Source organism: Saccostrea cucullata, unplaced genomic scaffold (assembly GCF_032062105.1).
Source record: "Saccostrea cucullata isolate Sc308-1 unplaced genomic scaffold, CSIRO_AGI_Scuc_v1 ctg2051, whole genome shotgun sequence".
Lineage (NCBI taxonomy): Eukaryota > Metazoa > Mollusca > Bivalvia > Ostreida > Ostreidae > Saccostrea > Saccostrea cuccullata.
In genome coordinates this window covers 58,403-71,643 of record NW_026921933.1, presented here as the reverse complement: position 1 = coordinate 71,643, position 13,241 = coordinate 58,403, and the positions used below count along the sequence as shown (strand labels likewise).

At 36.4% G+C, this 13,241-nt stretch overlaps 1 protein-coding gene across 1 annotated transcript; it reads right to left on the bottom strand.

Annotated features, from left to right (window-relative positions):
* Positions 1–948: 948 nt before the first annotated feature.
* Positions 949–11,319, bottom strand: LOC134260930 (mucin-2-like). The gene is given in 6 exon segments (XM_062743454.1): positions 949–4,248; positions 4,654–5,497; positions 5,499–5,578; positions 5,581–6,929; positions 7,336–11,087; positions 11,306–11,319. Coding segments are annotated over 6 exon segments (9,339 nt in total).
* Positions 11,320–13,241: the final 1,922 nt, after the last annotated feature.

Here is a 13,241-nt window from a genome sequence, read left to right as displayed (position 1 = left end):
AAATTGAATTCCATGAAAATACTTTATTTTCTACATAATTCTATTAGAGCCGTAAAGTACGGGAAAAGGAAAGCTGAAATTGATTATGACGTCATAATGGATCTAGCACCAAAAAGTTAGTCTAAGGACATTTACTAGATCTTGACCTTAACTAGTTTGTGGAGTTGTCAAAGTTGGTTGTTGGAATGGTTGGAAAAGTTGATGGAGGTGTTTTGAGAATGGTGGCTTGGTTTGGATTGGCTGAAGTTCTTGTTGTAGATATTGTAGTAGTTATTGGCTTTGTTTTAGTAGTTAACGTTTTTAAAGATGTTTGAGTGTACGTTATGTTTATTGGACTGGCTGTTGGTATTGAGGTCGTTGAATTAGTTGTCAGAGTATTGGTGGCTTTTTCAATGGCTGTAACTGTTTGCGGAAATGTAGTACCTGTAAGAGTAGTTAACGCTGGCGAAGTCCTGGCGGTAGTTGTTTTAGTTTAGGTTTTGCTTGACGTAGTTAAAATAGTTGCTCAAGTTCTTGAAGTTGTTATATTAGTTTTAGTCTTATTTGGAGAAAATGATATGGTTGTTGGAGTTGTAGTAGTTGTTGGAATTGTAAGAGTTGTCGGAGTTGTTGTATATGTTGTAGTTTTTTGAGTTGTTGTAGTTGTTGTAGCTGTTAGAATTATTGTAGATGTTGTAGTTTTTGGAGTTGTTGAATTGGTGGTTGGAGTTGTTGTAGTTTTTGGAGTTGTTGTAGTGTTAGAGTTGTAATAGTTTCTGGTGTTCTTTTAGTATTTGTTTGAGTAGTTGGAGTTGTTGTAGTTGTTGGAGTAGCTGTAGTTATTAGAGTTGTAGTTTGTGGAGTTTTAGTTGTTGGAGTTCTTTTAGCAATTGTAGTTTTTGTAGCTGTTGGAGTTGATGTAGTATTTGTTGGAGTTCTTTTAGTAGTTTTCGGGGTTGTTGTAGATGTTCAAGTTGTAGTAGTGGTTGGAGTTGTTGTCCCCGTTAGAGTTGTTGGAGTTCTTTTAGCAGTTGTTGGAATCAAAGTAGTTGTTGGAGTTATTATAGTAGTTGTTTTAGTAGTGGTTGGAGTTGTTGTCGTTGTAAGAGTTCTTGTTGTAGTTGTTGAAGTTGTTGTAGATGTTGGAGTTGTAGGAGATGTCGTAGATGTTGGAGTTGTAGTAGTTAAAGTAGTTGTAGGAGTTCTTTTAGATGGTGGAGTTGTTGTAGTTTTTGGAATTATTGTAGATGTTGTAGTTGTTGACGTTGATGTAGTTGTTGGAGTTTTTGTATATGTTGGAGTTGTTGTAGTTGTTAAAATTGTTGTAGATGTTGGAGTAGTTGTAGTTGTTAAATTTGTTGTAGTTGGAGATTTTGTAGTTGTTGTTGAAGTTGTTGGAGTTGTTGGAGATGTTGGAGTTGATATAGACATTGGAGTTGTTGTAGTAGTGCTTGGAGTTGTTGAAGAAGTGGTCGGAGTTCTTTTAGTAGTTGTTGTAGATGTTGTAGTTGTAGTTATACGAGTTGTTGTAGATGTTGGAATTCTTGTAGATGTTGGAGTTGTTGTAGTTGTTAGAGTTGTTGTAGATGTTGGAGTTGTTTTAGTTGTTGGAGTTGTTGTTGTAGTGGTTGGAGTTGTTGTAGTAGTTGCTGCAGATGTTGGAGTTGTTGTTGTTGTTGTAGTTGTTGTAGTAGTTGTAGTTCTTAATGGAGTTGTTGTAGTTGTTGTAGTAGTTGTTGGAGTTGTTGTAGTTGTTGTAGTTGTAGGAGTTGTTGTAGTTGTAGGAGTTGTTGTAGATGTTGGAGTTGTGGTAGTTGTTGGAGTTGTTGGAGTTGTTGTAGTTGTTGTAGTAGTTTTTGTAGTTGTTATAGTTGTTGTACTTGTAGGAGTAGATGTTGGAATTGTTGTAGTTTTAGGAGTTGTAGATGTTGGAGTTGTTGTAGTTGTTGGAGTTGTTGTAGATGTTGGAGTTGTTGTAGTTCTTGGAGTTGTTGTAGATGTTGGAGTTGTTGTAGTTGTTGGAGTTGTTGTAGTTGATGCAGTAGTTTTTGCAGTTGTTGTAGTTGTTGTACTTGTAGGAGTTGTTGTAGATGTTGGAATTGTTGTAGTTTTAGGACTTGTTGGAGTTGATTTAGACTTTGGAGTTGTTGTAGTAGTGGTTGGAGTTGTAGAAGTGGTTGGAGTTCTTTTGGTAGTTGTACTTTTTGGAGTTGTTGTAGATGTTGGAATTGCTGTAGTTGTTAATGTTGTTGTAGACTTTGGAGTTGTTGTAATAGTGGGAGGAGTTGTTGTAGTAGTTGTTGTACTTGACGTAGATGTTAATGGAGTTGTTGTAGTTGGAGATTTTGAAGTTGTTGTTGTAGTTGTTGGAGTTGTTGGAGATGTTGGAGTTGATATAGACTTTGGAGTTGATGTAGTAGTGGTTGGAGGTGTTGTAGAAGTGGTCAGAGTTCTTTTAGTAGTTGTTGTAGTTTTTGGAATTGTTGTAAATGTTGGAGTTGTAGTTGTTGGAGTTGTTGTAGATGTTGGAGTTGTTTTAGTTGTTGGAGTTGTTGTAGATTTTGGAGCTGTTATAGTTGTTGCAGTTGTTGTAAATGTTGGAGCTGTTGTAGATGTAAGAGTTGTAGGAGTTGTTGTAGATGTTGAAGTTGTTGAAGTTGTTGGAGTTGTATTTGTTAAAGTTGTTGTAGATGTTTGAGTTGTTGTAGATGTTGGAGTTGTTGTAGTTGTTGGAGTTGTTGTAGATGTTGGAGTTGTTGGAGTTGTTGTAGTTGTTGGAGTTGTTGGAGTTGTAGATGTTGGAGTTGTTGTAGTTGTTGTTGATGTTGTAGTTGTTGTAGTTGTTGGAGTTGTAGGAGTTGTTGTAGATGTTGTTGGAGTTGTTGTAGATGTTGGAGTTGTTGTAGATGTTGGAGTTGTAGGAGTTGTTTTAGATGTTGTTGGAGTTGTTGATTTTGGACTTGTTGTATATGTTGGAGTTGTTGTAGATGTTGGAGTTGTTGTAGTTGTTGGAGGTGTTGTAGATGTTGGAGTTGTTGTAGTTGTTGGAGTTGTTGTAATTGTTGGAGTTGTTGTAGATGTTAGAGTTGTTGTAGATGTTGGAGTTGTTGTAGATATTGGAGTTGTTGGAGTTGTAGATGTTGGAGTTGTTGTAGTTGTTGTTGATGTTGTAGTTGTTGTAGTTGTTGGAGTTGTTGTAGATGTTGGAGTTGTTGTAGTAGTTGTAGATGTTGGAGTTGTTGTAAATGCTGGAGTTGTAGATGTTGGGGTTGTTGTAGTTGCTGTAGTTGATGGAGTTTTTGTAGATGTTGGAGTTGTTGTAGATGTTGGAGTTGTTGGAGTTGCTGTAGAAGTTGGAGTTGTTGCAGTTGTTGGAGTTGATGAAGATGTTGAAGTTGTTTTAGTGGTTTGAGTGTTAGTAGTTGATGGAGTTGTTGTTGAAGTGATTGGAGTTGTTGTAGTAGTTGCAGCAGATGTTAGAGTTGTAGTTTTTGTAGTTGTTAATGGAGTTGTTGTAGTAGTTGTTGTAGTTGTTGGAGTTGTTGTAGATGTTAATGGATTTGTTGTAGTAGTTATTGGATTTGTTGTAGATGTTGAACTTGTAGGAGTTGTTGTAGATGTTGGAGTTGTAGGTGTTGTTGTAGATGTTGGAGTTTTTGGAGTTGTAGATGTTGGAGTTGTTGTAATTGTTAGAGTTGTTGTACTTTTAAGAGTTGTTGGAGTTGTTGAAGTTGTAGTTGTTGGAGCTGTGGTAATGGTTGGAGTTGTTGTAGTAGTTGCTGCTGGTGTTGGAGTTTTAGTGGTTGTTGGAGTTGTTAATGGAGTTGTTGTAGTAGTTGTTGTATTTGTTCTAGTTGTTGGAGTTGTTGTAGATGTTAATGGATTTGTTGTTGTAGTTGTTGGAGTTGTTTTAGTTGTTGTACTTTTAGGAGTTGTTGTAGATGTTGGAGGTGTAGGAGTTGTTGTAGATGTTGGAGTTGTTGGAGTTGTTGTAGTTGTTATAGTTGTTGTACTTTTAGGAGTTGTTGTAGATGTTGGAGTTGTAGGAGCTGTTGTAGATGTTGGAGTTGTAGGAGCTGTTGTAGATGTTGGAGTTGTTGTAGATGTTAGAGTTGTTGTAGTTGTTGTTGATGTTGTAGTTGTTGTTGTTGGAGTTGTTGCAGATGTTGGAGTTGTGGGAGTTGTTGCAGTTGTTGTAATTGTTGTAAATGATAATGGATCTGTTGTAGTAGTTATTGGATTTGTTGTAGATGTTGTAATTGTAGGAGTTGTTGTAGATGTTTGAGTTGTAGGTGTTGTTGTAGATGTTGGAGTTTTTGGAGTTGTAGATGTTGGAGTTGTTGTAGTTGTTGTAGATGTTGGAGTTGTTGTAGTTGTTGGAGTTGTTGTAGTTGTTGGAGTTGTTGTAGATGTTTGAGTTGTAGGTGTTGTTGTAGATGTTGGAGTTTTTGGAGTTGTAGATGTTGGAGTTGTTGTTGTTGTAGATGTTGGAGTTGTAGTTGTTGGAGTTGTTGTAGATGTTGGAGTTGTTGTAGTTGTTGTAGATGTTGGAGTTGTTGTAGATGTTGGAGTTGTTGTAGATGTTGGAGTTGTTGTAGATGTTGGAGTTGTTGTAGTTGTTGGAATTGTTGTAGTTGTTGTAGTTGTTGTAGTTGTTGTAGATGTTGGAGTTGCTGTAGTTGTTGGAGTTGTTGTAGTTGTTAGAGTTGTTGTAGATGTTTGAGTTGTAGGTGTTGTTGTAGATGTTGGAATTTTTTGAGTTGTAGATGTTGGAGTTGTTGTAGTTGTTGCAGTTGTTGTAGATGTTGGAGTTGTTGTAGTTGTTGTAGATGTTGGAGTTGTTGTAGATGTTGGAGTTGTTGAAGATGTTGGAGTTGTTGTAGTTGTTGGAATTGTTGTAGTTGTTGTAGTTGTTGTAGATGTTGGAGTTGTAGTTGTTGGAGTTGTTGTTGTTAGAGTTGTTGTAGATGTTGGAGTTGTTGTAGTTGTTGTAGATGTTGGAGTTGTTGTAGATGTTGGAGTTGTTGTAGATGTTGGAGTTGTTGTAGTTGTTGGAATTGTTGTAGTTGTTGTAGTTGTTGTAGATGTTGGAGTTGTTGTAGTTGTTGGAGTTGTTGTAGTTGTTGGAGTTGTTGTAGATGTTGGAGTTGTTGGAGTTGTAGATGTTGGAGTTGTTGTAGTTGTTGTAGATGTTGGAGTTGTAGTTGTTGGAGTTGTTGTTGTTGGAGTTGTTGTAGATGTTGGAGTTGTTGTAGATGTTGGAGTTGTTGTAGATGTTGGAGTTGTTGTAGTTGTTGGAATTGTTGTAGTTGTTGTAGTTGTTGTAGATGTTGGAGTTGTTGTAGTTGTTGGAGTTGTTGTAGATGTTTGAGTTGTAGGTGTTGTTGTAGATGTTGGAGTTGTAGATGTTGGAGTTGTTGTAGTTGTTGTAGATGTTGGAGTTGTAGTTGTTGGAGTTGTTGTAGATGTTGGAGTTGTTGTAGTTGTTGGAGTTGTTGTAGTTGTTGTAGAAGTTGGAGTTGTTGTAGATGTTGGAGTTGTTGTAGTTGTTGGAGTTGTTGTAGTTGTTGGAGTTGTTGTAGATGTTGGAGTTGTTGTAGTTGTTGGAGTTGTTGTAGATGTTGTAGATGTGTGAGTTGTTGTAGATGTTGGAGTTGTAGTAGATGTTGGAGTTGTTGTAGTTGTTTGAGTTGTTGTAGATGTTGGAGTTGTAGGAGTTGTTGTAGATGTTGTTGGAGTTGTTGTTGATTTTGGAATTGTTGTAGATGTTGTAGTTGTTGTAGTTGTTGTAGATGTTGGAGTTGTTGGCGTTGTTGTAAATGTTGGAGTTGTTATAGTTTTTGTTGATGTTGTAGTTGTAGTAGTTGTAGTTGTTCTAGCTGTTGGAGTTGTTGTAGTTGTTGGAGTTGTTGGAGTTTTTGTAGATGTTGGAGTTGTTGCAGTTTTTGGAGTTGTTGTAGATGTTAATGGATTTGTTGTTGTAGTTGTTGGAGTTGTTATAGTTGTTGTACTTTTAGGAGTTGTTGGAGGTGTAGGAGTTGTTGTAGATGTTGGAGTTGTTGTAGTAGTTGTTGTAGATGTCGGAGTTGTTGTAAATGCTAGAGTTGTAGATTTTGGAGTTGTTGGAGTGGTTGTAGTTGTTGGAGTTGTTGTAGATGTTGGAGTTGTTGGAGTTGCTGTAGATGTTGGAGTTGTTGGAGTTGCTGTAGATGTTGGAGCTGTTGTAGTTTTTGCTGATGTTGTAGTTGTAGTAGTTGTTGTACTTGTTCTAGCTGTTGGAGTTGTTATAGTTGTTGGAGTTGTTGTAGTAGTTGCTGCAGATGTTAGAGTTGTAGTTTTTGTTGTTGTTAATGGAGTTGTTGTAGTAGTTGTTGTAGTTGTTGGAGTTGTTGTAGATGTTAATGGATTTCTTGTAGTAGTTATTGGATTCGTTGTAGATGTTGAACTTGTAGGAGTTGTTGTAGATGTTGGAGTTGTAGGTGATGTTGTAGATGTTGGAGTTTTTGGAGTTGTAGATGTTGGAGTTGTTGTATTTGTTAGAGTTGTACTTTTAAGAATTGTTGGAGTTGTTGAAGTTGTTGTAGTTGTTGGAGCTGTTGTAGTGGTTGGAGTTGTTGTAGTAGTTGCTGCTGATGTTGGAGTTGTAGTGGTTATTTGAATTGTTAATGGAGTTGTTGTAGTTGTTGTTGTAGTTGTTCTAGTTGTTGGAGTTGTTGTAGATGTTAATGGATTTGTTGTTGTAGTTGTTAGAGTTGTTATAGTTGTTGTACTTTTAGGATTTTTTGTAGATGTTGGAGGTGTAGGAATTATTGTAGATGTTTGAGTTGTTGTAGATGTTGGAGTTGTTGGATTTGTTGTAGTTGTTGCACTTTTAGGAGTTGTTGTAGATGTTGGAGCTGTAGGAGCTGTTGTAGATGTTGGAGTTGTAGGAGCTGTTGTAGATGTTTTTACTATTTTTATAGTTAGTAAGTTAACTTAATTCTCATTATCCCGCCCTATTTCTGCTACAAATTTGTACTGTAGGAGTTGTTGGAGTGTTTGAGTTGCAGGTAAGTATTTTGGAGTTATGTTGATGTTGGAACTGGAGGTTTTTAAGTATGTTGTAAGTTGTTTAGTTGTTGTAGATATATTGCTATAGCTTTGGACCTGTTGTAGATGTTAATGGACCCAGTTGTTATAAGTAATTTATTGTGGGTTGTAAGAGTAGTTCTTGTAGATGTTGTTGTCACAAAACTGAGTTGAGCGTTGGAAGTGCTAGTGCATTATGGATTTTGGAGTTGTTGGAGTTGCTATACACATAGTTGTATGATACCACAGTTGGGTTGGATGTTGAGTTGTTGTCTCAAAAGTTCAGGCAAAATCGTAGGCAGCCCGGGGATGGAGTTGTTGTGGTAGTTCTTGGAGTTGTTGTAGAAGTTGGAGTTGTAGTAGTTGTTGGAGTTGTTGTAGATGTTTGAGTTGTTGTAGTTGTTGTACTTTTAGGAGTTGTTGTAGTTGTTGGAGCTGTTGTAGTTGTTGGAGTTGTTGTAGATGTTGGAGTTGTTGTAGTTGTTGGAGTTGTTGTAGATGTTGTAGTTGTTGTCCTTTTAGGAGCTGTTGTAGTTTTTGGAGTTGTTGTAGAAGTTGGAGTTGTTGTAGTTGTTGGAGTTGTTGTAGTTGTTGGAGTTGTTGCAGTTGTTGGAGTTGTAATAGATGATAATGATTTTGTTGTAGTAGTTATTGGATTTGTTGTGGATGTTGTACTTGTAGGAGTTGTTGGAGATGTTTGAGTTTTAGGTGTTGTTGAAGACGTTGGAGTTTTTGGAGTTGTAGATTTTGGAGTTGTTGTAGATGTTGGAGTTGTTGGAGTTTTTGTAGATGTTGGAGCTGTTGTAGTTTTTGTTGATGTTGTAGTTGTAGTAGTTGTTGTAGTTGTTCTAGCTGTTGGAGTTGTTATAGTTGTTGGAGTTGTTGTAGATGTTGAAGTGGTTAGAGTTGCTGTAGATGTTGGAGTTGTTGCAGCTGTTGGAGTTGATGTAGATGTTAATGGATTTGTTGTTGTAGTTGTTGGAGTTGTTATAGTTATTGTACTTTTAGGAGTTGTTGTAGATGTTGTAGGTGTAAGAGTTGTTGTAGTAGTTGTTGTAGATGTTGGAGTTGTTGTAAATGCTGGAGTTGTAGATGTTGGCGTTGTTGTAGTTGTTGTAGTTGATGGAGTTGTTGTAGATGTTGGAGTTGTTGTAGATGCTGGAGTTGTGGATGTTGGAGTTGTTGGAGTGGTTTTAGTTGTTGGAGTTGTTGTAGATTTTGGAGTTGTTGGAGTTGCTGTAGATGTTGGAGTTGTTGCAGTTTTTTGAGTTGATGTAGATGTTGAAGTTGTTTTAGTGGTTGGAGATTTGGTAGTTGATGGAGTTGTTGTTGAAGTGATTGGAGTTGTTGTAGTAGTTGCTGCAGATGTTAGAGTTGTAGTTTTTGTAGTTGTTAATGGAGTTGTTTTAGTAGTTGTTTGAGTTGTTGTAGATGTTAATGGATTTGTTGTAGTAGTTATTGGATTTGATGTAGATGTTGTACTTGTAGGAGTTGTTGTAGATGTTGGATTTGTAGGTGTTCTTGTAGATATTGGAGTTTTTGGAGTTGTAGATGTTGGAGTTGTTGTAATTGTTGGATTTGTTGTACTTTTAAGAGTTGTTGGAGTTGTTGAAGTTGTTGTAGTTGTTGGAGATGTTGTAGTGGTTAGAGTTGTTGTAGTAGTTTCTGCTGATGTTGGAGTTGTAGTGGTTGTTGGAGCTGTTAATGGAGTTGTTGTAGTTGTTCTAGTTGTTGGAGTTGTTGTAGATGTTAATGGATTTGTTGTTGTAGTTGTTGGAGTTGTTATAGTTGTTGTACTTTTAGGAGTTGTTGTAGATGTTGTACTTTTAGGAGTTGTAGATGTTGGAGTTGTTGTAGTTGTTGGAGTTGTTGTAGTTTTTGCAGTTGTTGTAGATGTTCGAGTTGTAGGAGTTGTTGTAGTTGTTGTTGGAGTTGTTGTAGGTGTTGTAGATGTTTGAGTTGTTGTAGATGTTGGAGTTGTTGTAGTTGTTGTTGATTTTGGAGTTGTGGTAAATGTTGTGGTTGTTGGAGTTGTTGTAGATGTTGGAGTTGTAGGAGTTGTTGTAGACGTTGTTGGAGTTGTTGATTTTGGAGTTGTTGTAGATGTTGGAGTTGTAGTTGTTGGAGTTGTTGTAGATGTTGGAGTTGTTGGAGTTGTTGTAGATGTTGGAGTTGTTGTAGTTGTTGTTGATGTTGTAGTTGTTGTAGTTGTTGGAGTTGTTGTAGATGTTGGAGTTGTTGTAGTTGTTGTTGATGTTGTAGTTGTTGGAGTTGTTGTAATAGGTGTTGGAGCTTTTTTAGTGATTGGAGTTGTAGTAGTTGAAGGAGTTGTTGTTGTAGTGGTTGTAGTTTTTGAAGTAGTTGTTGCAGATGTTGGAGTTGTTTTAGATGTTATAGTTGTTTTATTTTTAGTAGTGATTGGACTTGTTGTAGTTGTTGGAGTTGTTGTAGACTTTGAAGTTGTTAAAGTAGTGGTTGGTGTTGTTGTAGTAGTGGTCGGAGTTCTTTTAGGAGTTGGAGTTGTAGATGTTGGAGTTGTTGTATATTTTTTAGTTGCTGTAGTTGTTGTAGTAATTGTTGGAGTTGTTAGAGTTGTTGTAGTTGTTGTTGGAGATGTTGTATGTTTTAAAGTTTTTGTTGTTGGAGTTGTAGAAATTGTTATAATTGTTGTTGAGATTGGAGTTATTGGAGATGACGTTGTAGCATTTGGGATTGTTGTTGTAGTTCTTGGAGATGTTGTAGATGTTGTAGTTGTTGGAGATGTTGTAGTAGTGGTTGGAGATATTGTAGTAGTGGTTGGAGATGTTGTAGTAGTTGTTGGAGTTGTTGAGGTAGTTTTTGTTGTTGTAGTAATCGTTTGAATTTTTGTAGTTATTAATGGAGTTGTTGTACTTGTTGGATTTGTTGTAGTCGTTGAAGGAGTTGTTGTAGATGTTGGAGTTGTTGTAGTTGTTAGAGTTGTTGTAGTAGTTGTTGGAGTTGTTGTAGTAGTTGTTGTAGATGTTGTTGTTGTTGGAGTTGTTGTAGATGTTGGAGTTGTTGTAGATGTTAGATTTGTTTTATTTGTGGTAGTTTTTGTAGATGTTGTACTTGTTGGAGTTGTCGTAGTAGTTGTTAGAGTTTTTGTTGTTGTTGGAATTGTTGGAATTGTTGGAATTGTTGTAGGAGCTGTTGGAATCGTTGTAGCTGTTGGAATTGTTGTAGGAGTTGTTGTACTTGTAGTTGGTAATGGAGTTGTAGTTTTTGGAGTTGTTTTAGTTTTTGGAGTTGTTGTATTAGTTGTTGAAGTTGTTGTAGTATTTGTAGTAGTTGTTGGAGTTGTTGAAGTAGTGGTTGGAGTTGTTGTAGTGGTTGTTGTAGATGATGTAATTGTTGTAGTTGTTGGAGTTCTTGTAGATGTTGGAGTTGTTGTAGCTGTTGGAGTTCTTGTAGTAGCTGTTGGAGTTCTTGTAGATTTTGTAGTTGTTTTATTTGTTGTAGATGTTGGAGTTGTAGTTGTTGGTGTTGATGTAGTAGTGGTCTGAGTTCTTTTACTAGTTGTAGTTTTTGGATTTGTTGTAGATTTGTGAGTTGCTGTAGTTGTTGTAGTAGTTGTTGGAGTTTTTATAGTTGTTGTATTTGTTGTTGGAGATGTTGTATATGTTAAAGTTGTTGTAGATGTTGGACTTGTTGTAGTTGTTGGAGTTGTAGTAGTTGTTGGAGTTGTTGTAGATGTTGGAATTGTAGGAGTTGTTGGAGTTGTTGTAGATGTTGTAGATGCTGGAGTTGTTGGATTTGTAGTAGTTGTTGGAGTTGTAGTAGTTGTAGGAGTTGTTGTAGATGTTGGAGTTGTTGTAGTTGTTGGAGTTGTTGTAGATGTTGGAGTTGTTGTAGATGTTGGAGTTGTTGTAGTTGTTGGAGTTGTTGTAGATGTTGGAGTTGTTGTAGTTGTTGGAGTTGTTGTAGATGTTGGAATTGTTGAATTATTCGATGTAATTATTTTTAGGAAGGAAAGAGATGTTCCTCGAATAAGAGGAATGGTATTGTATGGTGGTGTGGTACTTTGTATGTGTGTCTCCTCCGAAATATGACCGTTTTGCACCGAAAAGTCAATAATATTTATCACTTTAAAGTGTTTGATTTTAACATTAAACCCCTCCAGATTTGTTGTCTTGTTATCTGAGTTCAGTTTTTGTTGTATATTTTCGTCGATCGAAGTGATATTGTTGTAAGCGCTTGCTTTTTCCACTATTGTTTCAAAATACAATGCGAATGTCACAATAATGCTTCCATTGCTAAGAAAAAGAAATAAAACTAAAAAAAAATACAATATCTACTTCAATAGATGGCAATCCGATTTGTTGTTTTCTATTTTACTTACCGAAGATAAATAACAGTACAGTTTTTTAAATTACGCAATCCTTTGTTTTCTCTAACCTCACTCTCCATCTAAAAGTCAAGAAGCGATTCGTAAATGATGTATGCCTTACAGAAAAAGTTTAGCAATGATAAAAACAAAATTCTGTATTTTTCTTACAATGTGACATATGGGTGTCTCTTGACTTTGAAACTTTCTACTTAATTCAAATTATATATCTTACTGAACAAAGAGCAAAATATGTGTTTGTTATTTTTTCTTTGTTTGTTCGCCAGATTTCACCAAGATATCACCAAATGCTGCATATTAAAGTACTATTTGGCTTCATGGTCCTTGAAGAGTAAGCTAACTTTTAATGTTTCAGCACTACATGCGACACAGCACTTCAGTAAAAACTGTTTCATTCGAATGACTGTTCACAACACGACGTATAGTTCTACTGAGATTCATAATCTTACTGGGCAACTCTACAAAATTACGATCTAACCAATGCACATCACGGGCCTTGTGAACCCACATGTTCTTACTGCGTACGAAGAACGGAAAGTGAGCTCCTCAAAAATTAACGTTTATAGTAGTGAGTAGTGTATCAAAACCCTTGATTTGCGAAGATGACTAGTACTCTAGTACTGGGTTTTATTTTTGAATGCGAATATATGAGGAAAAACTGTTGCTATAAAATAAGTAAATAAATGGCCCTATTTTACGATTTTCTTTTTCTAAAGCTATCTATACTGAAAGGAAAAAGAAACGCAGGGTAGTATAATATTCGAAAATTGTTTGACTGCACGACCGAAAATTGGTCAGATAAGAAATTTTGTTACTATGCACCAAAATTAGTGTTCAGAATTACTCAACCGTAAAATTTATGACGTCACATAGGGAAAACGCTAAAAAGCCCAAAACACGTGCAATTTAATGACGACGAGTTTGTCAACAAATCGTGTTGCACCATTTGATGCACCTAACGTAGGCACATTGTTTTTCAATCTTTAGAGACGATATGAATTTCTTGCAATCTTGGTACAATTTACGGAAGTTCCATGGGGCCTGGTTTTCGAATTGCCCAATTAATGACGCAGTTTCTTGTAAAATTTCTCCCATAAAACTTATTACCCGTTGTCAGAGAGGGTCTGGAATGGTTTTCAATCAACCGTGACGATGACGTTAATGCAAAACAGAGTCATGTTACGAACCGGTTATTCGTCATACCATCTCTTAAATCGCAACCCTACTACTCGCAAAACCGCCATTTATACAGTAGCCTATTATAATAATCATTACATTCACACGAAAAATGAAAGAAAACAATTCCGCAATTTGGTTTTTTGAGCCGGTGTCGCATAATATTTGGTCCGCCTCGTTTAAAGGTCCGGCCGTACCAAATACGATAACATATTTGGTCCGCCTTTTATAAGAAATGGTCCGGCCCGTATAAGAAATGGTCCGCCTACGTTTTATGGTCCAAGTGGTGAAAAAACGTTTTAATTTTGACTTAAACATATGAAATTAAAGCGATTTTGTTAAAACTATATAATGAGAGAAGGGTTTACCCTGTTGTGTTTTATTTTTTGTACAACATATATCTAGGACAAGAATCTATTCAGTTTGCTTTAAGCATTGCTGTTTATCTGATACCATGATTAGAAATAAAATAATGGCACAATTATTGTGCAAGTGTTTGTTTTTCTCTAGAATATGCCTTGTGTAAATTAGTTCGATTAAAGGTGTGAAATCTGTCAGTGTGTATAGCTAATAAAACAATGGGGGTGTGACGTATTTGTTTACCTGACAGGTACATGTACCTGCAGGTAGAGCCCGCGGCAGATGGCGCTGT